A 26,502-nucleotide genomic window follows, 5' to 3' on the forward strand; every position below is an offset into this window, starting at 1 on the left:
GTTTATGGGTAAAAATTCTGTGCAAGCATTTACACCTTATCTTACACTGGCCCAAACGCAACTGGACTTCTGTACTATCAAACCTTAAATATAAGCAAGCATCAGCGTCCCTAAGGGTAACATATAGAAAAGAATTACTATACCATTAAATGTACTCCCAATTTATACGCAGAGAACTAACTACTGTTCATGAAAGTATTGATGAGCCTCTGCTGAAAGACTTGGGATCAGATCTGTAGTCATTTGCTTTTCAACACCTTTGTCAGTAAATGCAGGGTGTAAGAAAGTAAAGATGAGCAGAGGTCTGGAAGAGATGGCATTTCACATGTTAGAAATCACATGGGAGTGAAAAAGCACTATTATTTTCAATGACAAGCCTAGTGGTAGGACTCAAGAACATTTCACCAGAGCCCTTGGCAGAGGTCAAATGTTGTATTACTAAAATAAGCTCAAGTGGATGGGCATAAAGTAAGCAAAGAGAGACATGCAAGTGAATTAAATCTATTACAGTAGACATAAAACAACTTCCTTGAGTTTAATTAGTATTTTATAACTTTCTGTCTGAGAAACCCTATACCGTCTCAATCTCTTTCTTCACTTGATCATACAGCATAGCCTCACCATGCTTATTTTTAACATCACATTGATTTCTGTAGTAATAGATGATGATCTCACTGCAGGGAGATGAAGTAGAAAGTTTTTCATGGAATATCAGTAGGGAAGACCAAAAAAAAAAGCACCGGCTTAAAAACTACATCTTTATTTGAAGTTTATTCTTACAGAAGGACTCTTCACTGAGGTTTGGTCTAGCTGGTGGGAGAAGTCTTTCGTTCCCTCTTGAGTGGAGGGGTTTGTGTGGAATCTTCTGAAGTGTGGGATGATTCTCTGTTAATATATTGCTGTATAAAGGGGTAAATGTTTTCAATTGTTTGTACATTTTTCTCCGATGAAGTGTGGGTATTTGCGTACGTTTAGTCGTTTGATATTATAGGCTGCACATTTTTCTTTAATGATGCAGCAAAATGCATGTCTCCTTGAGAGCAGACATGCATTTTTGTGGCTTGAAAGAGCAATTGTTTACTTGACTGAAAAGCGGTGCACAGTATACACAGTGCAGTTACTACAGGCAGTGGTACAGGATGTCACAGTAGGAATTCTGAGTTCAGCATCATTAATGAGTAGTTAAATGGTCAAGTTATATACAGTTTCGTTATATACCCTTAATTAGAAGCCAGAAAATGAGAAAGTTACGTTTGAACTTTTGCTGTGAAATGTTACAAAATATACAAGTATTTATGAATTTGCCTTGAACAAATTCTTACTGAAGCTACTGTAAAGCTTGTTCTGTTAATAATGAGTTTCTGCAAAAATAAATAAATGAATGAATGAAGTATAACTCGATCTGCCTTTGAATATATTTTCTCGTCACTGTTGTCTTTTTATACAGCGGGTTACTTCAGATTCCTTGTCATACAGAATTGAAGCTGCTGATTTACTCTCTCCTTTCCCTTTTCTCTGGAAATCTCTCTTTAAAACTGTTTTGCTCAGTTGAGCCATGGGTGAAATCTTAGTTCTTTTTGGAGTGATGGTATAGAAGGTATATCTAGGATGAATCTGTAAGCCAGTTGTAGGGAACACTTTCAACAATGTCGACTTCCTGCAATAATTTGTATACCGTTTTAAAGAGATTTTGTCACTGAAACAACTTTGATGAGAGAAAAATGTGTTTTTCTGTGTTATGTTTGCTATTTGTGCAGTTTTGAATATGTTCTTTTTTTGTGCCTCTCTTTAGCATTTCTAATCTTCCCATGAAGCTTTTGTTTCATGATTATTGCAGCTTCTGGTTAAGAATGTAATAGTGATGGCACAATTGTAGGATTATAGTCTAACTTAATCCCCGATGTCATGCCATGTATTTTCCCTCCTGTGTCCTCCCTCTCTCCCCCATCCTTATGGAAAGAATAACTTCCAGCTATAAGTTTAACTGGTAGATTGGTTTAGCATATCATTTTAAGAAGTTCTAATCACCTCTGTCCACTTATTTCTGTCCTTCCCATTTTGTCCCCTTCCTTTGCTGTAGTTTGCATCTCCTCAGTTCAGATACCATCACTCAGCAATTCATTTGGCATAGCTGAACACACATTTTTTTTCCCAGCTGTAGTAGATCCTCTTTTGGAGATTGCTCCCTCCCTCCCCACAAAAATGATGTTATACTACTCCCTTGTGACAGGTAGAAAATCAACTTTGTGTGGCTATACTGTAAAAGAACTGCAAACCCCTTTTGTAAGGCAGGGAGCAACTTTTGCTTGTTTGTTTGTTTGTTTCAATTTTCAAAACAGTTATTGGATGTGTTTACAGGAGGCCCTTTCACTCCTGTCCTCCCCCGCCTTTTGTTAAGAGTTTAATTTCTGCTAAAGATACATTTCTGTCATCAGATACACAGACACTAATATATATTAAACAGATATTTTCAATCTCAGCATTTATATGTTTTTTTAAAAATTCAGGAGAAAGAAAAAAAATGCATTGGCTTCCTTGGATGACCTTTTGCATGTGATCTTCTATGCACCGATTTTTTAACTTGGAAACTATTAGGACCCAGAATATATCTACAAAATATAAGGTCTGGGGAACCATAGCAATCAGACGGTTTCTACCGTAAGTTAAATGTAAAAGTTACAGGCGCTGGGCAGTTTATAATTCAGTTACTAGACTAGTAAAATACATTTTTAATTACTGAAAAACTAAATAGATACAGCAAAAGAATGAGTAATCCTGTGGCACAGTCAAAAGATCTTTAAAATGATTCAGTACCATCACCGTTGAGGCACTTGTCTTTATTCAATGTAGTATTGATTTTTCAGTTACATTGAAAGCAATAAGCAATTGATTGCATGACTTAAATGTAAATGATGGGGAAAAAATTAAGATTTTAAGGAGAATATTTGAAATAGTTATAAGGCAGAATGCATGCTGACTGTATGCTGAACATAATCACGAAATTCTTTATTTAAATCTTTTGTAGAATTCAGTGGAGTACTGAGGGACTATTATCAGGCTTCCTCTGTGAGGTTTTTGCATATATATGGAAAAAAACAAGCATTCAAAATTCTTGAGTGTTTGTTGTGGGGATATGCACATTTCACAGCTGTTTGTGTAGGGGTTAATATAGACTACAAGGTTACTGGTAGTGCTAGGTACCTGCAGGTCAGTGAGATGTAGGTTTTCCCTTTACCTCATTTACTTTTAATAGTGTAGAAATCTGTAGGGCACGGTAGGAATTATGCACATACAATGCATTTTGATGCACCAATCTTTTTGGTGCTCTCCAGCAGTAGAATTGCATTGAGTTCTGGTTCAGATCCATTGTGTCCTCAGCAGGGAAAGGGTTAGACTGTGTTGAATAGCTGTGGGTAGAGATAACTGAAAAATTTATATTCCAGTGTTTTCCCAGAAATCTACATTTCCAAGTAAATGCAGTCTTTTTTAGAAAACATCTGTTTTAACACAGATTTGTTAATTGAGCAAACAATTGAAAACAGAATGCTCCTTGCTTTCTAGATTTCTGTTTTCACTGTTTTGTTTGGGTTTTGGTTGGTTTTTGGTTTTTTTAAGTCTTTTAGAAGTAAGGTAAACACTAGAATATTGTGGTTTATGTTTAGAATGTGTTTATAGGAAGACTTTTTTGTAATTGCTATGGATTAGTATCCACTTTTATACAGTAAAATTTTAAGCACTAGGGTGCTCTGAACAGTGTCCAAAGATCAGCTTGTTAAATAAGAAATAAGGGGAAGATACTGGCATTATTATGATCGATCCCATTTCGATGTAGATAAATTATGAAATATCTTAACAAGGTTTGTGGACTGAGAGTTTGCGAGAAACTATTTTTTATTAAAGTGAGGATGTATTATGAAAAATTAATTTAAAAATTAAAGTTTTACTTTAAAATTTGAAGGGGTTTGTATTATACATAGTATATTTAATTTTCATAGAAAGCTTTTCATTATTATTCCACTGTAAAACCAATTAGAGTTCCAAGTATCGTTGTTCTGACAGACCTGATAGATGTACTTCCAAATGTCTTTACATTCTGTTTGATACACACAGAAATACGGACGAGTTCCTATGCTAAATATAATTATTGAAAACTCAGTCTGAAGTCATGATATATTCTCTGTGTGTTATATATCCCCCAAAAGAGATTGTGTAAATGCTAGTTGATTTTACTGTTAACACACAAGCTGCATAGAGGAAATCACCTCATCCTTACACAGCTGTGTTGAGTTTTCAAAACTAACGAGCAGTGTCTATATTAAGCATAAGTGAGTAAACACATGGATCTTTTAGTATGTACTCATATGTTTTTCTTAGTCACTTTTCTGATGCCTGGGTTGTTTTTTTTAGGTAGAAATGTCATTACAATGTAAAGTTTAAATGTTACTTTTCAATACATTCAGATTTTATAACACATTAAAATCTAATGGGCATTTATCAGAACTCTCCTATGCCTGATATCCCCACAACCCAAATTATCTTCACCTACTACAGTGTTCCCACCAGGTATGCAGAGGTGAACAAATTATTAATATAACTAACTAAGATATATCTACTATTATTTTTTGTCTTTTTTAGAAAATACAATAAATATTAAAATACTTTTATTTTTGCTTCCTACCTGAAGGAACCACTTTTTTACAATTCTCTTCAAAATCTCAAGTACACAGGTTCTCCATATAACAAAAATAGCTTTCACTAAGCCTTCATCTCATTTTCTCCAGCAACAAAGTGGACCCTCTAATGCGTTTAAAAAAACAACCAAATGGAATAATTGAGAGCCAAATTGAGAGAGATGCTTCCTTTCCATTAGTATTGAGCCTGTATGCTGGTGCTTGCTGCTTCAGTGCACTACTTCTCTCTTGGTGTATGTCTGACTTTAATTTGCATCATTATTTGAAGGTGAAGGTGGATGCTTCCTTCATACAAGTACTGTTAAATTGGAGAAGCAAGAGGATGCCGAAATTAAAATTTTAAATGTCAGGCTCTGCACTGCGCTTTACTATAGAGATTGTCAAATCTGTATATTGCTCAGAGATGCCAGTCAATGGTAACTTTGTATCCTTCATCATTTTTATCCAGTTTTTTAATGCCTTCTGAGCAGACAGTGTCACTTCAGTCAATAGCAGCTCTGGATACTCAGCACTCCTGAGAGAAACAGCCTGTTCAAATTAAGCAGATTTGGTTTAATAATTCCATTTACTAAATTGAAAATCAGCATATGTCTAAGCTTTGGATGACTGGAAATTAAGTAGTATTTGTCTATAAGGTACATGCACCCAAGATCTAGAGCAAAGCAAGCTTTGCCAAGTCATGATTAAAGCAGATAGTAGCTCCAATGTTTGAATTTTTGGGACTATCATACTATACAAATTAAAAAAAAAAAAAAAGGTAAGTTCCTATTCTTAATATCACAGAGAAATGCTATGCTAATGGGACTCAAACACAAGAAAACAATGAGGAAGAAAAAAAATGTGAAGAATTCACAAACATGTTCATAATACTTAATTCATTTAAATTAAATACAGTTTAAACCATGTCTTACTTGTCTGTAAAGTCTAACCTGTTGACATTTGTCTTTAATCATTTACTTTACACAGGATTGTAATATAGCATATACCTCTTCAGTCTTTCTCATGACAATATGTGGATCTTTTATTCAGCTAGAGAGTGAAGCTACTAGAAGATTCCAAATGTCTAGTATAACAGTAGAACTGGCCAAACTGAAAAGTGGATATATAATTTGAAAATACTTAAACAAGTTAACTAAATGAAATTGATAATATTCCTTTAAATGTACATTGCATTTTAGAGCTTGAGCATAGGATTACTTAGATTTTGTAGCAAATATATGTGTACTTCTTGTTGAATCTTCTGAGGGCTATGGCAGCTCAACCTTTGTGACCTAGCAATAAAAAGAAAGTTTTACGTTTCTCTATGTAATGTGCAGTTCTGATCTAAAAAGCCATTAACATTGTGGAATCCTGTATTTGATACATGAACAAGAAAAGATTATTTGCAATTTCTAAGGTTTTGTTGAGCCTTTACAAGGGTTTTTAAGACAATCATGCAAGTAATCATGATTGTTAAGGGATGTCCTAAATTACACTTATGTAACTCTGTGAGACTTCTTGAATTGTATTAGCAAAAGTCAAACCGATTGAAACAGAGTAAACAAAGCTATAGATGATGCAAGAGAAATAATCTGTTGTTTCTAGGCTGAGCAAATGTAAAAGCAGTATAAAAGCAAGCAGATGTCACTCCAAATATATACTGGGCAGTTCTGCTTCCAGGCATGATTTAATTCTGAAGGGTGACACGACAGCCTTGCTCAACATTTCTGTAGCTTTTGAAAGGAGATCCAGTAACTTTTGTGATGATTCATCTCCGAATATTTTGTACACTTACTATTCCAACCAACTCCACTGAAGAAGAGAGAGAGAGCACACACAAACTGAATTATAGTTTCTTGTGCAGACTTGTTTATTAGCATCCAGTTAAGAGAGCCAGTTGGTTACTTATGCAACCTCAGCTCAGCTTGCGCAGGTGTCACCAAGGGCATCATTTTTAAAAAATGGGATTACACAACTGTAGTGAGGACACTGTTTGTCAGGGAGAACTTTTGTTATAGGAAGTGAGACGTGAGCAAGAAATAATGCTGGGTGACTACAGGGGGCAAGGTTTCATTTGTGGCCCTGGCAATTTGGGGAAAAAAACCAAATCCCCCCCAAAACCCCCAAACTCTCTACATGGCTACAAAAAGCATATCTGGTGTCAGAACCAAGGCACAATAAATACAGAATTTTTTCATACTGTTTTTACAGTAATTTTTCAGAGCAAAGCTATGCTTTGAACCACACCTTAAGCTTTTATGCAACAACTTAGTTTTGCTACTTTGTTACAGACATCAGATTCTTTACTTACTGAGGGCTGAAAACAAATACTTTTAGGATTTATTCATGAAAATAGCACGGGTTAATCCACCAATTTAAGAATCCTTCAAATCACCAACAGAAACTGTAACTTTTGTTTATATATATAAAATACGTGTACATGCAAAATGTATATATATGAATAAAACAGAACATCAAGTACTAATAGATTAAATATTAAAACTAGGCTAAGTGGAATCTCAAACAGTTTGCGGTGTTTAATGAGAAGCAATTATTTAAATAACCATTTCATGCTGTTAGGTTACTCCTTCTCTGAAGATGTCACAATATTCTCCTAACTCTCCATGTCTGCTTTACTTCAAAACCTCTGAGAAGAAATTTAAATAGTCACCAGACCAGCGTAAGAAAGATGTATGCTGACTTTTCAAGCTTTGCCTGTTTCCTGAGGGAAATACCACAGTTCTCAATTCCTGGTAAGCAAGACAGCCACGTTCATTTTTAGAACAACCAGTTCTGCATCTGCGTTTATCTACATTTTGTACATTAGAGGGAGGACATTTGGCTGGGTTGCTTGTAAAAGATGATACCAAACATAACCAGTGGGATGGTAACTGGCATTTAAACATGAAGATCTGGGTTGATACAACTAAAATTTAGTTGCTGGAAACTACATAATAGCTGTGTCCCTTATAATCTGTCATTGATAAGTGTGGAAGTAATGTCTGGAATATAGCCTGGAACAGGAAAAAAACCTGGCTTGTTTACTATAATACCTTGTTACTGTTAAAACGTGCATGCCTCTTCCTCAGCAAAAAAAAAAAAAGGGGGGGGGAAGAAGCTTAAGAAACTTTCATACAGGATGAGGAAAAGCAGTAAAAACTATCTTATTTCAAATTAGGTATTTGAGGGTTGTATTGTTTGTCAGATTTAAAGGAGTAGCATCCAGAATGGCTACTAAGAGAGGTTTTGTAAAACGTTACCCCAGAAATTACTGGAATCAAGAAAAAAGTTGTAAAGATGACATACTGAAATTCATCTAAGCTTTTCTTAGGTGCCATTATTTTACTTACCAGCTCTTTTTTTTGCCAACTTAACATAAGATTAAAGGGCAAAACTGAACTAAACTGTCTTACATCTGCCCTTGACTGTGCTAGGTTAACATGAGAAATGTGGGAATTTAAGTTGGAGATTTTGTAAAAAATCCAGTCTCTTTTAATTTGAAATCATTCCCTTGATAATGACAAAAGTTTAGAGCCCGAAGTAACACCAGTGGCTCCCCCAGCTGCTCTGACGCCAGCCCAGGACTGGCAGGGTGCTAAGTCTGTGCAAGGGCAACAGGCGGTGGGAGGCACCGTGGCCTCCCAGGTGCCCCCCGACCCGTGAGCGTGAGGGTTCAACGCCATTCCTGGCTGGCCACCTGGGAGGCAGCTGCTCACCACACTAAGCCAGGCAGCTGGCCGAAACCCAGGACTGAGAACTCTTTTTACTTTAGCAGAGAGAAGACAAAGGAGTGGAGTTTGCAAGGGTGTAGTAAGAAGAGAGAGAAGTAGGTGCAAAAGTATAAGCTGTTCTCCCCGGTCAGCTGATGAAAGCTGCTGCCGTTTGCGGCCTCTCACTGGCAGGGAGTAGGCTCTTGCTGCAGGTTGCTGTAATAAAAGCGCTTGGAAGATCAGGATCACAAAGATGAGAAGGTTGTTACACTGGGGTACTGAAGACCTGATACTTGTATGAACGTTAGGCAGTACCACTGCTCTCGTTTCTCAGTACTGCACTTACCTTCACAGTGATGCTATTTTTCTGATCCTTTGCCTCTTCTGTATTTGCACTGTGAGGTCTGACTTTGAGCCACGTTTTGAATTCTGTTAATAGTTTATATTTTCAGTATTTATACTTTCCCATATTTCCAAATATATCAATGGACAAAAATATACTTAAGTATATAAAATACAGCAGTCAGTAAGATGATGTTAAAAAGCAAGCAATTCTTGCGTTTGATTTAAAAACTAGAAATATTTTCTGTGTTGACTAACGTACCTGATATGTTTCTGATTCTTAAAGAAAGTGTTTCATTTCAGTCAGCAAGCCTTTTAAGTGTATTCGGTATTTAGATTCTTCTCCCTTCCCTCCTAAAAATCATCTTCTCAGGAAATATTGGAGGCAAACCTCAGTTTTCTGTGCTTTCAGTATTTCTGTCCTTGAGCAGCCTTAATCTTTAAGCAGTCTTTGTGTTAAGCAAAACAATAAAATTCTTCCACTCCAGCAAAAATGAAATCAGTTTCACTAACTAGAAATAAAATTACTACTTGTCATTAATGGAGTTTATTTCATAAGAGTTACATTTCTTGTCTGCAGTGGTAATCTTCTTAAATAAGCGTAAGGGAACTCTCTCTCCTTCATTATTTCCTTTGCACCATATAACAAAGCTTTTGGCTTGATCCTTTCCACTTTTGTCTTCTTAGGGCGTCTCTGCATGAATGATGCAACTGGATTTATTCGTATGTAATTTAGTGCTAAAAAAAGACAAAACTTCATTCAAAAAGTGCAAATCTTTGAACTTAAAATTCAGAAATTTTATTTACTTTTGGACAAAGAGTGATTTGAAGACTGTTTGTGTACCTGTCTCTCTGCTCTGAATTGTGTTTGCAGTCTACCACCTATGTTCTCTTCGCTCTGAGGCTCGCGTTGAGCAACTGCTATGTTTACTTGTATGAAGTCTGCTTTTCCAGTTTTGCTTTGGAAGGCTAGGTATTCTTGCTGAAACAGCAACTTCTTTGAATTCCAGAGAAGTACCATCTTGATTCTGAAGTATTTCAGGCTGCTTAGGTAAGAGAAGTCACTTCCAAAACTGCTCGATATCTTAATGGCTGTTTTGCAGGGTGTAAGGTGATGGCAACAAGAGAATGCTTTATAAGTATGACTGTGTACTCTAGATTACTGACACCACAGAAGCTAAAGCAGCCTCATTCGTGGTGGTTTGTTATTTCATAATAGTCCGCAGTTACCTCCCTATACCTAACTTTCCTGTGTGGCTCCTGCTTGAGCACGTGCTAAATGGACTACACCAGAAGACCCCAAGCCCCACATGGCTTGTGGGCAGTATATTACCCAATGAGACTTTCTGACATTGTTCATAGCTGTAAGAAATGAAAAGGTTGTAACAGAGGTTGGCAAGAACAAAATTTGATCTTACCTGCAGTATGTTACTTGCTTAGTATTGTCCCTAATGGACTAGCAAAAGTTCGGACTGCTAGACTATAAAGAATTAAATATCTAGAAAAATATTTTGAATAATAAAATTAATGAATGTATGAACCTTCATACTGTGCTTAATTAGATTGACTTGAAGAAAGCAATTTTTAGTACATGGAGGAAGAAGAGAAAACAGTGCATGAAAGATTTTCAGTGCAAACTATTAGAGTACGCTTTGAACAAGAATTATATAATAGCATAATGCGTTATGACAGCAAATGAAGAGTTGTCTTTCTTACAGTATCTGAACAGAGCCAAAAGGAAGTTGCGCCTTCCTTCTAAGTATTTGTGTGCATATTTATAGTATAATTATGAAATTTTAACTGACTGCAACACTTTTTCTGACCATAATGGGCCTTTTCTCTTCTCTCAGCGTCCTAACTGCAAGATTATCTTGGTGCGTTGGATTGTGGCAGTTTATATTGAAGAATGAGTTGAACAGAGGTCTAGGGAGCTACATGATGTAGAAATAACATTTCTTGCTATTTTGGGTAGTTACAAAGATGAACTGAATAAGGTAGGATAATAGAAAAACAATACGTGACACTTTACGCTCGGAAATCAAAGACTAAATAACATGTTTCTATTCTAGTCATTACCAGTAAGAGATAGAATTACATCTCAGTGTTTCCATGAGTTCTGTGTTTTCTGACCCAAGTATCCACAGCAGACCCCCCTGCCTGAGCACAAGGTCTGGCCTTCATCTCTGGTAAGTAGTTCAGTGTAATACTTCTGTGAATAAGTATTATCACATACATTTAATATAAAAGATTCTCAGAGTAAAAATTGTACTGTAAATTAGTAAACAGTGACTTGCATTGTAACTCTGAGTTTCTTCGGTTGCATGCAAATTGCTGCTATATCAGAATAGAAGCTCATAATGTGGCTCCTGGTGTCATAAGAAGGACCTGGCAGTGTTGGAAATAACAATCAAATTGCCTGAAATTCTTTAATTTAGCCAGACAGAGTAATAAATGACACAGTTGTCTTGCTCTTTTTATGTCAAGCTAGTTGGCTTTATGTTGTAGTACCAAACTTGTACAATTGCTCTTTCTAGAGCTCAGCTTTCAGATTATGAAAATAATGTCCGTCTGGCCCAAAGACACTGAATGCAGTTTAATACTGAAGCAGTCCGCATCAACTGAGCATCTCTCTTGTCTCACAGGTATTGTTCCAAATGAAGTTTCAAGTGCTGGAGGACGAGGTCAGCTTAGTTTTTCTTGATGTGATAGTTTGAGTACATATTGCATTTACTATGAATTGAACTGTATAATTGCAACCCTTAGGTTAACACCCCCTCCCCTTTCAGAGCAACAGGAAAGTCCAGGTGGTTTGAAGCAAATTAACAGAGGAAGTACTTATGTGAAGACTTGTCACTATTTTGTGGGTTGTTGGGTTTTTTTAAGTGTTTTTTGCATCTGTAAATGTAACATTGTAATACTTCAATTACAAGCATCAGAGTTTATTTTGGATAGTTGGAAAACTGGTATTTTGCCACTTAGAAGGTAAGTGATCCATTTTAATAGATACACTCATCAATAAGGAATATTTTGTATTACAAATTCAATAAGGAATATTTTATATTAATAATTAAACATAACTATACTGTGAGCTGTACCTGGTATTTGTTAAGCCAAACCCAATGTCTCTGGCCTTTTTAAAATAAGCAGGGGAAAAACTTCATGTGTGCGAAAGAGGAGTGTGGAATCAAAGTGACAAAATAAGGTGAGCAAAGTCTGAGAGAGAACAATTGGATGATTAGAATTTCAGTTTAATTTGAAATAGTGCATGTTAACAGGTGAAGATGCAAAATCACATAGTTGGAGCATTCCGAGCAGTTTGGTAATTGCTTCCCTCTAAAAGTTTTGTCAAGTCAAAGAAGTGCTTCACATCTCAAGAGTCTGCATTGGCAGTATTTCTTTGCAGACAAGAGGGATAATAAATAGGAAGTATGCGTTGTGGTTTAACCTCAGACGTCAGTTAAGGACCATGCAGCCGCTTGCTCACTCCTCCCCACCAAGGGCATGGGGAGGAGAATGGAAAAACAGACTCATGGGGTGAGATAAAAACAGTTTAATAGGATAATAAAGGAAGAGAATAAATAACAACAACATTAACATTAATATTAATAACAACAATAATACAAGCGATGTACAAATGCAATTGCTTACCACATGCAAAAGGAAAATAAAACAATCCGACACCCAGTCTGTTTCTGAGCAGCAATCCCGCCTCCCGGCTAGCCTCCCCAGTTATATACGGAGCAGGACATTGTATGGCAGGGAATATCCCTTTGGCCAGTCTGGGTCAGCTGTCCTGGCTGTGCTCTCCCAGCTTCTTGCATACCTGGCAGGGCGTGAGAAGCTGAAAAGTCCTGGACTTACTGTAGATGCTACAAGTACCAAGCAACAACTAAAAACATCAGTGTGTTATCAACATTATTCTCATACTAAATCCGGCTACTAGAAAGAAAAATTAATGCAATCTCAGCTGAAACCAGGACAGCATGTCAGCCTGTTATCCTTATACAGGTGAGCTCCTAGAGATGATGAAATAGCATGAGAATACAGCAAGGGGAGCATCTTTTTTGATTATGTGTATATGCAGTTAAGTAGGGATTTTTTCTAGACCACAGGGTTAAAAATATTTTAAATGCTAAGTCTGGCAATGGTATCAAATGGTCTATGTTTCAATCCCATATCTGCCACTAAGTTGCTGTGCAGTATCTTGAGTTTTCCAGAATTCACTTTACTCGCCTGTAAAATGACTCGTGTTTATTTTATGGGCATGCCACCAGACCTACCATGCATTTGTTTCTAAAGCACTTCGAGAAAGCCAAATATCATGTATGTAAATCAAGACTGAATAATAACTTCGCTCCTGTAGTAGTTCAGCAGAGTTGATGAAGTATTCACTATTTTTAACTGAAAGGTAAGTTACTTTTCTTTATGTAGAAGTGCCCTGTGGGCCTGTCATTGAGAAGTAGGTCAGACATGAAAGGGATTTCAGGCCTAAAGCCCTCAGGTCTCTTCAACCAGATATTCCACCCTGCTCAGTGGGTGGCAAAACTTGTAGTAAATCCAGGGAGCTAGAAAAAGAGGTTAAGGAGGATGAGAAACACTTCTCTCCAAAACATTTGAAAAGTAAGAGTAGTAGGAATTTTAGAGTACAACAATACTAAAGCAACAATATACCGGTATCAGGATATTCTCTTGAATGCTGACAAGTTCCTAATGTGCAATTGGTTGAGCATTCTTAGAGATCTGTTACATTCATAACCTTTGTATGTCCTGAATTCAAGCAGTAATTGATAGATCTAGCTACATAAACCTACTGTCTTTGTGCTTTTATGTGTAATGGCTTTGTGTAATCACAGAACAAAAATGTGTATTTGTTCTGTAGATTTTAGAAACCGTGATGCAGGGAAGTAGTATAATTTTTCCTAAATCACTGTTTTCTGTATTCTGCATCCATCAGTTTCATAAATTTGATGCTGTAGAAGGAAAGTGAATGTTTTCCTTAATGACCTATCAAATTATACAGTATAGTAACTGGGAATAATACTTCCTGATTCTCCTTGAAATAGTTGCTTACCTTGATAGTTGTTATTCAAATGTTATTCAGTACGCTTTTTTAAGAATCTGTCATGCTATGACTCAGTGACTTTCCTCAGCAGTGAATTCTGCTGGGTGTAGCATCTCTAGTGATGTGGTTTTAGACGTTCTGCACTTTAGTTAAAGGGATCATACAAATTATGTTTTTTAGCTCTTCCCAACTGAATAGCCTCAGTGTCTCAAGATCCTTGCATGTATTCTTAGCCCTGCTAACTAGAAATGATTAAGCAAAATCATTTGCTGTTTCTTAATGACAATGCTTAAGGGGAAAATATTATCATAGAATCAGAAAAATCCCAGCAGGGAGATAATTGTGTTTCATGAATGCGTATCTCAGTATTCTTAAAAAGCATCTAAATAAGCAGTCATTCCTTTGACCTTTCTATCAGCGGTTGGGCAAGCACAGAGGAAAACTAACCATTTGTTTGCAGGAAATTGGGTAGCATCACTGTTCTTCATTAAAATACCAACAGAAGCACCGAGATGCAAAACAGCTTGCCCAGGGTGGGTGACCAGGGCGCTGGAAGATCTGGGAATAGAACCCAGGTCTCCTTGAAACCAGCCCACTCCTCTGCCCTCAGGAGCAAAATATTTTCTCTTTTTAGATAAAAGGTCCCTGCCCATGTAGATTTGTTGTAGATTTTCTTTTTTTTTCTTTAAGTTTATATTGTGATTGCAGAAATAAGAATGAAAGTACTCAAGTGAGAGTCTGCTGCCAGCTAATTTAAAATCAAACTCCTGACTAGCATCACTGTTGATATAAAGGATCTGCTGTTTTATAGTATCGTTGGCTCCCTTTTTGCATGCAAAGCTTTTAAAGTACAATTAAACTGAAATGGAAGTTAGGAGAAAGGTTTTGACACTCTAGACAAAGCAGAAAGGAAACGCCACTTAACAAGGTAGTGATAAAATGAAGATTTTTGTTTTAGGGGAAAGTAAGACTTTTGCAGGATCAAATCCTCACACTCGCTTTTATATCTCTCCATGTCTTATATGCCCATTCACAAAAAGATGGCTCATGGTCTTTCAGCTGAATAAATCCAAATAATTTTCCTCCTCCTGCAGTCCTAACTAGTGAGCCAGTTTTATGCAGTGTTTCTTAGTAGTCTTCAATGCCTGAGCTTGCACTTTGAACTTTTGGAAAGATAGGTGTGTGGTATGAAATGTGATCTCTGAACAACTTTCTCACTAGGGCAGAGAGGTTCCTTTCCCTCCCAAGGTGCAGAACAGCAATGCCTGTCAGCTTTTCTTCACTCTGAAGTGAGTTATTCCTCTTGTCTTGTCAGTTTGAACAACTGCAGCCTTTAGGCTACCTTTCAGCTTTCTCAGACAGTGCCCTTGCTCTTTTCATAGCCTTGTGCATTTTGAACACACAAATCTGACTTTTCCCTCAAGTCACTCACTATCTTTATTCAAATGACTATCAACAAATTTTTTTGCTCAGTTTTACCTTCACTGAGATCAGACCGCTATCTGGGCACCGCAGGTGAATATATGACTACAAAAATAAGCAGCAAATAGACTGTTTGCTAAGTAACCATGAAGTCAGCTACATGGTAAAGAAATTTAGTATTTGATATCCAGCAAGTTACTTAGAACAGCCTATACTCTGTACATGGGAGGATTATACAGCTGATACAGAAACTTTATTTTTTGTCAATTCCCTGACCTGAATGTTTTTAAACTCTAGTTCCACTGTTGGTATAGCTTTGCATTTATAATACTGACAATGACTCTATAGAGGCATAGTTATAATCTTCTAGAACACTGTCATCTGGTGGTGGTTTTAAGTCACAACATTTAGATACAAAAGTAAAAATGGCAATCAAATCAGGCTAGACAAATGCTCTGATTATCCATTTTATTCATATTAAAGTTTTTAGGGTTCTAATCACAGTACTATAAAGGTTTTACTTTGCACAACTATTTCTCCTCGTTCATTGGCTGCAGGTACAATGACTTGTCACAGTTTTCACTGCACTATCAGATAACATGCTGTCATTTGTAACCTTTGTGCTGAAGTAAAGATCAAAATACTTCCTAACTGAAACTGATTACCTGTGCACCTATGAATGGTATAGTCTCTGACTGCTTTAATGTCAACATTAATTAGTATTTTGCATTTTATTAGTAGGAGTAAAAACTGGAATTATTACCAAACACAGCATTCCATAAACTGTCTGTAAAGAACCGAAGCTCTGGACAGCAACTCCTGTTACATGATTAGTGCTCCCATCTGATTAGGTTTGTTTATTACCAGTTCACATTCATTTATTTTTAAAGTAACTCCCTCAACGTCAAATATTATCCAGTAGGAATAATAGGAATATTTTAACAGCATGATGATGATGTAAAGAAAAATTGAAATATGGCAAACCTTTCCAAACAAAATATGAACCAACATTAAAAAGTTACCAGAAAAGCTACATATGTTATATTGCTTTCTTTTATGTCTTTTCATATTTGTGATGGATGACTATTGAAAGAACTACCTGCTAGCAAATTCATACATTTTTCACAAAGTAATTGGAGTTGTAGATGTGGAAAAGAATGTTGAAAGCCATATTAATAATTTATGCCCATGGCTTTTTTGTGACTTCCAGAAAGCTGCAGTAATCTAAAGACAGCATTTTAAAAATCAGTTTAGAGTGGCTGGAGGCCATGGGCATGAATACTTCAACCATCATTAGCAACTGAGATAGTCACCTGTTGAGGTATTATCAATTCTTTCAGTAACAAGTTGCTTATTAGCTGAACTTGAAGTAGCGCTTAGTGGGATTACTTCATTTTAAAGTTAAGCAAATTGCTCAGGAATATAGAGTCTTTGCCAAGCAATCTGAAATAACTCTGGCAATGTAAAGCTATCCAGCTCCTGCCTGCCTCTGTCTCTTGCAGCAGCTCCTGTGCTCAGGGGACTCAGTGCAGTAAGTCAGCAGAAAATTATTTGCTTTTTTGTCAGGTTAGTTTTCTGCAGACTCAACATGCAGAAATGACTAAGGGAAAGGTCTGGCACACGCTAGTGCAAGCAAAAGGTATGGAATGGGACTGCAGCGATGTGTGGGCTACTGTTGCTGACAATTAGAGAAGTCTAGACTGCTATGAAAACAGTCTTTTACATTTATGCTCTATTCCCTTTCCCACGGAAATACATTTATGACTGCTATAGATTTAATTTGGAACAGACCTTTATTCTTAATTATCTACCATAACCAGTGCTGTTTGCAGAAATACATTTATGTTTCACAGACACTACAGTGAGGTTGTTTTTCTTTTGTTTTGCCTATGTTAACTGGTGTACTGAAGGAAGATAAAAAAGGGCGGGCAAATCTTCACTTTCAACTACTGCTTTTAACTTCATACTAAGATCATATTGACCTGCTAGAAATAAGGTACTATTCAGTTAAGCAAGGGATTTTGACACCGTGTGTGTGTGAGAATGTGGTTCCAGACATTACCTCCAAGACTTCTGTGGGGTTTAGAGTAAATGCTTTGTATATTGCAGTATGTTTTAATCAAACTTGCCCAGGCGCCGAAACATTTAAAGCCCTTTTAGAAGGCTTATTATAGTATTTTGCAGAATTATTATATATTTCTTCAGAATATGTATACTACCGCTTAATGTGGGATACCACTTTGTATTATGTAAGCAACACTAGACACATCTGTGTATCACAAAATATTGCTGGTTTGTACCAACTCAAAAGCACAGAAATTCACATTGTCCTTGATTTTTTTAAATGGCACTAATTTATATATGATTAAATGATACATACAAATATTACTTCACCTCTTCCTAAAACCCAGGTTAGGGACCTCCTGTGGAGAACAGGAGGTGATTATGTACATTGGAATTTACACAACAAAAAACCCTTGGTGTAGTAAAAAAAACCCCATGAAAATATCTAACTGCCATATGATTACTGTGTTGGGTTAATATTATTGCAACCCATTAACAGAGTTCCACTTAATTAATTCACCTTACCATTTTCTGTAGTAACTAAGACCTTAGCGTAGGAAAAAATAACCTATCTTTTATTATTATTTTTAGTCTCATATTTGTTCTCTTCTGCATAGCCTTTAGTCCTATGCAAGCATCTGCATTATGAGAAACAATCAGAACATACTATCTCAAGTTTTAAATTTTCCAGGGAAATAATACAGAGCTCTCTTTGGTGTTAGATAAATTTTATGAAAGCATTAACAAAGCTCTGCTTTTCTATTTGATAGCTGTCAGAGCTAGTGTCCTTTCAATTATGCATCTATCCATCAAACTCACATACTACATTTAGTGACTTAGGTTTAAAATTAGAGTGTAATCTGTGGATGCTGAAGAGAAGAAGAGAACATGAGCTAGCATTTGTAATAGAGCACATAGGTGTGAGACAATCATGGATTTAGTAGGAGTCTGAAGGTTGTTAAGAGGGTTTCCCAAAGCATTCATCAAGCAATGCCCCTCTCACTTGCTAACCTCTGAATTGCACAGTTGTGCTGCTGCATGTTATATTTAGAGGGAACAGAGGCTACCTGACTGAAGTAGAGAATTTTTGCTTTTTATGGCTGCAGTAAACTTAATTGCCCATTTTATCTCATTTCCTCATGGACTGCTATTCAGGTGGTTTTGCCCCTTTAGTCCTGGAGACTTTTTCCTATACCTCTGTTTCAAGCTCACCTGTAGAAAAGAGAACGTAAAAATCTTCAAAATACTTACCTATTACAGCTTGTTGGTTTGGACGAGTTTTTTTTAAGGTATTCCAAATCAACAGTTGTTCTCACTAGAAATGAGTAGTGTGCACAAGTCACTGCTGCCATCTGATGTACACATAGTAGTCTTTATGGCAACACAAAAAAGGATCATTGCCAGTCGCAGTTTATCTACAGCTAAACAGACTGCTGAAAATTAGTTTTTTTTTAAACATGCAGCAAAAAATTAGGGAAAACTTGGGGCAGTTTATGTTTGCTATAGACGTATCTTGGTTGGTTTTTTTTTTGGTCAGTGTACAGCAAGCGATCCATTTGCTAGCCACATTTTTCCTCAAATTACTTAAGGATGAGAGGAGTGTATTTCAGTGAAAACATTTCTAGACATTTGTGGTTACTGCATACAGGCTCCTTAGTCTGGTGCTGTACAGAAGACGACATGGTTCAGTGTTTCTTGCAAATAGCATAATGTATTTCTAGCCTTCATACCACATCACTGTCAGCACGGCAAGTTTCAAAATACCCCCCCTTGTTGGAGAATGAATACCAGCTACTGCTATCAGCTCTCTGCATCCACGCCGATGGGACTGAGCTCACACACAAAAATCTCTTCCAACTGGGGCCCTAAAGCCATAGGTCTTAACTTAAAGCGGCCAAGAACATTTCCCCCCCCCAGTTTCAAAGAATAACAACGGTGGCAAACGCTGCCTTTCCGCCTTTAACAGTACTCTATTTGTAAACAATATACCTCAGGTTTACAAACAGAAGAGTACTCCAAAGGTTTCAGCATGCAGTAAATGAAAGCAACGTCACTTTATTATCAGCAGGTAGGTTTTCAGGCAGTTTCAAAAAGCAACTTCTGAGCATTTTATAGTCAGAAGCTTCCTTAAGCCCTTGTAATAACAAGGTGCCCGATTCTTCGGCTTGTGAAAGCTTATGCCAACTCAGAGGGACTGTGCCACGTAAGGGCTCACAAACCCGTTTACCAGCGTTCTGGCAAATTAAGTCTCTGCACTGATTTGCCATGCCCCCTTAAGATGAAAATGATGTCTTGGTAATCACTTATCCAGCCATCCGGAGAGCAGTCCCTATGGAAGCAAAACAACAGAAAAAACAAGCGGCCGGAGCCGCAGCACCTCCCGCTCCCCGGGCGCGGGTGGAGCTCCCCACGCCCGCTCCTCGCACGCCCCTGCCCGCAGAAACGCGCCCGTTGCCCGTAAGGGAAGGGGGAGGTTGGGGTGCACCTTCTCCCTTCGTGTCTTCTCCCTTGTGGGCCGCAGGAGCGGGGGGGGGTGTGTGTGTGTGCCCCCCGTGCGGCCTGCCCTCCCACCCCGCGGGTGGCGAGGGCTACGGTGGCGCACGGCGCGGTCACGGCGGCCCCGACACCTCTGACAGCGGCGGCAAGGCGGCGGTTGTCGCGGTGGCTGTTACCGCTCCGTTTTCCGTCCCTCCTGATGGAAAAGCGGTGACCCGATCGCGGGCGTGCAGTGCCTCTCCTCCGCCCGTGCTATTCCCAGCAGGGCACCGCCTCCCGCCCCGCGGCCGCCCAGAGGGAGGTGGCACCGCCCTGCCGTGGGCCCAGGCGTCCAGTCCCGGCCGGGCAGCACACCGCCGGCGCCCGCCCCCGGGGTTTGGGGAGGGATGGCGCAGGGAATTCCATCGGGAAGTTTGTGCCTCGCTGCGCCCCGTACCGTGCCGAGCGCTGAGCTCCACGTTGGCTGCGCAGGCGCAGTAGCCGCGGCGTTCACCTGCTCCGCGGTGGGGGGGATTCAGGAAGGAGAGGCGGCGGCTACGTGGGGCCGGGGCGAGTGGAGCTCAGTCCTACCACCGCCACCCTCTCCCTTGGCGCCCCTCGCCCGCTGCGCGGGAGGCGCAGCTTAACCGGCGGGGAGTCGTACCTCGCTCCCTCGCTGCCGGCCCCCGACTCCCTCCCGCCACCATGTTCAAGAAGCTGAAGCAGAAGATCAGTGAGGAGCAGGCGCCGCCGCGCGGGGCGGGGGGACGCGCGGCCCCCCTCCCGCCGCAGGTACCGCGGGCGCTGGGAATGGGCCGCGGCGGAGTGGGGGGAGAAAGTGCCGGTCGGGTCGCTATGAGGGGCCGGGACGGAGCCCTCGGCGGCTTCCATTGTCCGGCCGGGCGCCGGTGGCCTTTCACCCGGAGGAACGGCGTGCCCGGTGGGGCAGGGCTGCGCTTCGCCCGGGAAGGCCTTGGCGTCCAGCTGATACCGGGTCGGACCGGTCCCGCCGGCCCGGCCGCGGGCGAGGGTTGCGGAGCGCAGGCTTTGGCGTCCTGCGTGTGGTGGCCGGCCGAGGGCTGCGGGATGAGCCGGCCGGCAAGCGCCGCGCCCCGGCTCTCTGTCAGCGCCGGGCGTCTGCGCTGTAACTTCGAAAGGCAACTTTGTTGTTAGTGAGCCGCCTCTCCAGATGCTTCTGAGACTGTTCTTTTTGGCCACTCTGCAAAGGCTGCGAATGTACAAACCATCTCTTGCTTGAACATCAAACAGAATGAGAGAGAAGTGGGTTTCTTCTGTAGCATTGAAAGGAATGACGTTTTTATGTGCATTGGGTAATAATCCAGCATTGAGATCACTAGTTTTCTTTTTCTCTCATCTTAATGTTTGTACTTTCAATTCCTGTGACCCCCTTCTGTTTCCATCGTTTAGAGGGCTGGTCTACTTATCTTGACCTTATTCTTACTATTTTTTTAGCTGTGGAAAAATTGAGAGTATAGTATAAAGCTGGGAGCAAGGCATTTTTTTTTATTAATACTTTAATTGGCTGGTTTTCTCTAATATATACTTTCACAAAATTATGATTACTGTTGGATTCTAGAAACTACTGTTTTTAAATGGTAATAACGCCCATTAGATATGCTATAGTGCAGAGTATCTCTGAAAGTGATAGTGGCTAAAAAAATGTTTTGATGACTTCATGCATGTGTGGAAGCAGAATAGACACTGCCAGTTCAAATTTGGGTAGAAAGACTTTGACAAAGTTAACTTTGTATTGGTAAACTGTGCTGAAAAATAAAATGTCTGCCTGTGTCTCTTTGGCTTTTTACTGGGTTAAGTGTCCTTTGCCTCTTGGAATAGAAAAGAATAAAACTGGTATAAACTCTGTATCATGTGAATGTTAAGCTACAGGCAGATAATTTGGTTAACTTTACAAACAGGCGATCAGTTAGCTGGGCTTGATCTGAATGTAATTTGAACTGCTGGGAGATCTGACACTGCATAGTCTTGGTATTAGACCATGGTTTCAAAACTGCTGACATCCAGCTATGTAGTATTTTTTAAATCACTCATTTCTCAAATGGGGGCAGTATTTTTGGAAATGGACCTACTGTAAAGCTTTATGTAGCTTCTTGAGTTTTATTTTAAGCCCTTTCGTAGCTGTTAATTCTGGATTTTCTCTAGTTAGTGAAGATAAGTACTTTTTTGTCAGTGACAGTTTAGAGTGCTGTCCTGAGCAGACATATTCTGGTGAACTTTCAGTACAGTGTAAAGAGATTGAGCTGTAGAGCTTACTGTTTTCAATAAGCAGCAGCTAAATTATGATACTTTGCACGCAATATTGTAACCCACTTAGTTCAGGATACGCAGTGCATGTGTTAAAGGGTCAGTGCTTGCTGAAAATCAGCCTTGTAGATAAATTTGGGCCTGAGTGCATACATGCACCCAACAGGATAATATATTCAAGTCTTTCTTTGGTTGTTAAAATTAACATTGACCAATTAAAGAAACCTAACGCAAGAGCTTATGATAAATGATACTTTGACCTAGGCATACTGTGAACAGAGTAGATGATGTAACTCAAGGTTCCCATGAATGGGAAGGCAGAAAATGAAAATGGATTTTTACTTTTGTGTAAAAAAAAAAAAAAAATGTCTTGGAGTATTTCTTACTCTTAATTGCTCTCAAGGAACACTAGAGGGAAATTGGAGTTAAATATTATTCTGGTTTACAAGAAGGGCATGAGGAAAGACCCAGGAAACTACAGAACTGTTAGTCTAACCTCAGTTCCTGGAAAAAATATGGAGAAGATCATACTGGGTGTTATTGACAGGCATTTAAAGAAGAATGCAATCATCAGGCATAGTCAACATGGAACAGTCCTGTTTAATATCCATCTACAATAGGGTCACCTGCCTAGTGGATGAAGGGAAGATGGTAGATGTAGTTTTTCTGGGTTTCAGTAAGGCTTTTGATACTGTCCCTCACACCATCCTTCTGGATAAGTTGTCCAACTGTGAGATGAGCAGGTGAAGTCACCAGCAGTGTTCCTCAGGACTCAATTCTATGGCCAGTTCTGTCCAATATGTGTATCAACGATGTGGAGGCAGGAGTTGAATGTGGCATTAGCAAGTTTGCTGATGATCCTAACCTGGCAAGTGCTGTTGATTCTCTCAAGGGACAAGTGGCCTTGCAGAGGGATCTGGACAGATTGGAGCATTGGGCAGTCATCAGTGGCATGAAACTGAACAAGACCAAATGCTGGATTCTGCACCTGGGACGAAGTAACCCGTGACACAAGTCTAAACTGGGAGGGGACTGGCTGGAGATCAGCCCTGCAGAAAGGGGTCTGGGGGTGCTGGGTGATGGGAGGCTCAACCGAAGTTAGCAGTGTGCCCTGGCAGCCAAGAGGGCAAACCGCATCCTGGGGTGCATCAGACACAGCATAACCAGCCGGTCAAAAAAGAGGTGATTATCCTGCTGTAATTAGCACTGGTGTGGCCTCATCTGAAATACTGTGTGCGGTTCTGGGCCAAGGTGTCCAAGGAGGGCACCAAAGGTGGTGAAGGGGCTGGCAGACATGTCCTTTGAGGAGCAACTGAAGGCTCTGGGCTTGTCTAGTTTGGAGAGACGGAGGCTGAGGGGCGACCTCGCTGCTCTCTCCAGCTTCCTGCGGAGGGGAAGTGGAGGGGGAGGTGCTGATCTCTTCTCCCTGGGACCCTGTGCTGGGGCGTGGGGGAATGGCTTCAAGCTGTGACCGTCAGGGGAGGTTTGGACTTGACATGAGGAAACATTTCTTTACCAAGCGGGTGGTCAAACCCTGGCAGAGGCTTCTTGGAGTAGTTCGTGCCCAACACTTGTCAGTGTTTAAGAGGTATTTGGACAATGCTCTTAATGCCATGCTTTAACATTTGGTCAGCTCTGAAGTGGTCAGGTGTTTGGACTAGATGGTCATTATAGGTCTTCTCCAGCTGAACTGTGCTATTCTATTCTATGTGCTCACCATGAGTCCTGTAACGATGAGACTGTTATTTGCCTGAAATGGCAGGGGTTTTTCAGCTCCAAAAACACTTGCAAGAACACATCACACAAAGGTTACGAGTGGAACCAGGATTTTATTTTGTTTTGCTGAATCTTTTCAGAGCCAGTACTCACAGGCATTAAGACAATGTGCATGTGTAGCCAGGAGCAGGCTGATGCATTTTTCCGTTTAGAAAAAACATCCCTTGCAGTCTGGCAAAGGCAAGTCATGGAGCTGCACAAAGGAACAGCAGCAATATGGGACAAGCAGTCCCTGTTTCCTGAAGAATTACAACGTGAAGAATGAGGATTAGGACTGACCACACAAAAAAAGGAGGAGGAGAAGCGGAGGTGTGTGGTACCGTGGGCTATTTTGCGCAGATTGGCGCCTAGCGATGACAAAAGCATGCTTTTGGCTTTCCAAAGCTTGCTGCGCTGTGCTTCTTGGCCAGCGATGTGTGAAAAGCGCTCTTGTGCCAGCCCTGCACTTGGATTGCCCGCAGGGAGAGCTGCAAAGTGGCAGCTGCTGCTGGTGGTGCAGCAAGGCTGGAGCCCTTCCAAAAACACCGGCTGTCTTGCAGAAGCAAGAACCCCTGGGGAAAGGGAGCCAAGGGAAGAGCAGAGCTCGCTCCCGCTATGAAGCTGCACGGGGCAAGAGAGCCCCAGAGAGCCAGGGCCCGAGCGAGTGGCACCTTGGGGGTGCAAGAGCAGCAGGCAAGAAGACCCTAGCCAAAAGGGGCCAGAGGAGCCCCGCCAAGGGGTTGTGCTCAGTGCTACAGAGGACAAGAAGCAATCCCCGGGGGCCTCCCTTGGGGCCCGCCCTGGGGGTCTAGCAAGCTTCCTCCCCCCGGATGCGGGGCACGAGGGCCACCTTCGTGGAGCATGAGCAACGGGCACCTGGCCAAAATGGCCCAAAGCAGGCCTGGCAAGGGGCCCGTGCTCAAAGCCGCGGAGGAAGGCAAAAAACCCCCGGGGACACTGGCTAGCCCACCGGGGGGAAAAAAAGCCTTCCTCCCCCCAGCTGCAGGGCACGAGAGGTCATCTTCGTGGTGCACGAGCAGCAGGCGGTGACCGAGCCAAAATGGAGCGCAGGAGCCCTGACAACAAGTGGTCCTGCTCAGTGCTGCAGAGGAAGGCAAAAAACCCCCGGGGACCAGTGCCAATCTGCCCCGGGGGAAAATTCCTTCCTGACCCCAGCGGCGCTGGCGATCGGCTATTCCCTGAGCATGTGAGCAAGACCGGCCTCCTCCTCCTCCCACAGGCAGGCTGGTCACGCCTCCCAGGAGAGAGATGCCCAAGCCCTGGTCTCCTTCAGCCTGGAGCCATCTCAGGGGCTTCCCAGAGTGGCCAAGAGCCCCCGGCCTGATCGACCTTGGGGGCAAGGTGTCCGCTGGGACACCGGCGGGTGCTCCAAAGCACCGGGACCCCTTGCAACCTCTCTGTATCATCCCATTTCTTACGGCTGCTGCCCCTGGCTCCACGGGGGATGAGGATGGTGAGCTCTGCAGTGCTCCTCAAGAAGGCATTCCCTTGCTCTGGCCATGGCTATCCAGTGGAAAAGGCCTGATAGCCTTGGGCACCTCCAGGGGTTGCTGGTGGTTCTCGTCTCCTGAGGGGCTTGCGTCTGTTCCCCCAAGGCTGAAGCAGGACTTCCATCCATCCATCCATCCATCCATCCCTCCCTCCCTCCCTCCATCAGATGGTCTTTGAAGGTGGCCCCGCCAGGAGCTGGCCTTGCAGTGGAGAATCTCCGTCCAGCAGTCTCGTCTAGCTTCCGTTCTTCCTCCGTCAGCCTCTGCCAAGGAATTCCAGTGGCTCCTCAAGAACTTTCTCTCGCATGCCTTCGAGCTGCCCGTGGGCCAGCTCTGGCAGCGGCACACGGGAGGATGCCCCTTTTATCCTGCCCCGGGGCATTGTGACTGCTGCGTTGCCGGGCGGTGGCATTGTGACATGGGGGTGACAGGGCCCCCCATGTGCAGCCCCGCCCACCGCAGCCCCGCCCAGCATCCTAGGGAGGGAGGGAGGACAGAAGGCAGGCCTTTGGGGTGCTGGCCCTGAGGTGGTCCCCATGCCCAGGAGGCCCAGGGGGCTGTCCCTGGCCTTGGTGGCCTTGCCCTGGGCACAGCTGCTGGGCATTCCTGGCAATTCATCTGTGCCTGCAGGCTGTGTCAATAAAGAAGGGCCTTTGTACCGCAGGCATTTGCTTGGTCGTGGTGATGCTAGAGCTTAGAGAAAGGGCTTTGGTTCCCTCTGCATGAACTCTGCAGAGACACAGAGGGCGTGCATGATTTCCTCAGCATTCCTTCCCAATGCGCCAAGGGACCTTTGCTACTACACTCTTTACGGTGAGGTCTTCTTCTGGGAAAGAAGTCCTGAATTGTTTTGTCGTCTTGGCCATATTCTCCCTTGCGCTTCAATAGCTCTTCTCCTCCTTTGGCCTTCATCCTTGATACCTTTCTTGAAAGCCCTCTCAGCCTTTGTCTTCCTCCTTCCAGTCGTCTTCTGGAGGCCTGCCATGCCCCTCATCAACTGCTTAGTCTTTGTCTGCCTTTGTCCCAGAACTGGGGAACTTGTCTTTCTCGAACCCGAGGAACGCAAAACGGCCGTAGTGGTATGGGTACAGGAGTGCTCAGCGGGGCTTTGCACGCTGCTTGCCTTTCTTGCCTGACACACCAGAATGCATTTGCCTGGATCACACTGGTGTGGCTCCTAGTGCCCCTGTGACCTACTCATGCCTCCA

General features: G+C 41.4%; 1 protein-coding gene and 1 long non-coding RNA gene across 7 annotated transcripts in view; both read left to right on the forward strand.

The window, feature by feature from the left end:
* Positions 1–10,425: 10,425 nt before the first annotated feature.
* Positions 10,426–11,673, forward strand: LOC129203075 (uncharacterized). The gene is made up of 3 exons (XR_008575908.1): positions 10,426–10,716; positions 10,792–10,908; positions 11,365–11,673. It is a non-coding gene; the product is annotated as an uncharacterized LOC129203075 (long non-coding RNA).
* An 8,574-nt stretch (positions 11,674–20,247) lies between these two features.
* Positions 20,248–26,502, forward strand: part of GOLGA4 (golgin A4) — a 97,196-nt gene continuing 90,941 nt past the window's right edge. For 4 of the 6 annotated variants that reach the window (XM_054815194.1, XM_054815195.1, XM_054815198.1 and 1 more), the window contains exon 1: positions 20,248–20,537. In XM_054815194.1, coding sequence (XP_054671169.1) covers positions 20,451–20,537 — 87 coding nt within the window. In that variant the 5' untranslated portion in view covers positions 20,248–20,450. The remainder of the gene's footprint in view (positions 20,538–26,502) is intronic. The other 2 variants (XM_054815197.1, XM_054815199.1) reach the window with 1 other exon arrangement.

Source organism: Grus americana, chromosome 2, assembly GCF_028858705.1.
Source record: "Grus americana isolate bGruAme1 chromosome 2, bGruAme1.mat, whole genome shotgun sequence".
In the NCBI taxonomy this organism is placed as follows: domain Eukaryota; kingdom Metazoa; phylum Chordata; class Aves; order Gruiformes; family Gruidae; genus Grus; species Grus americana.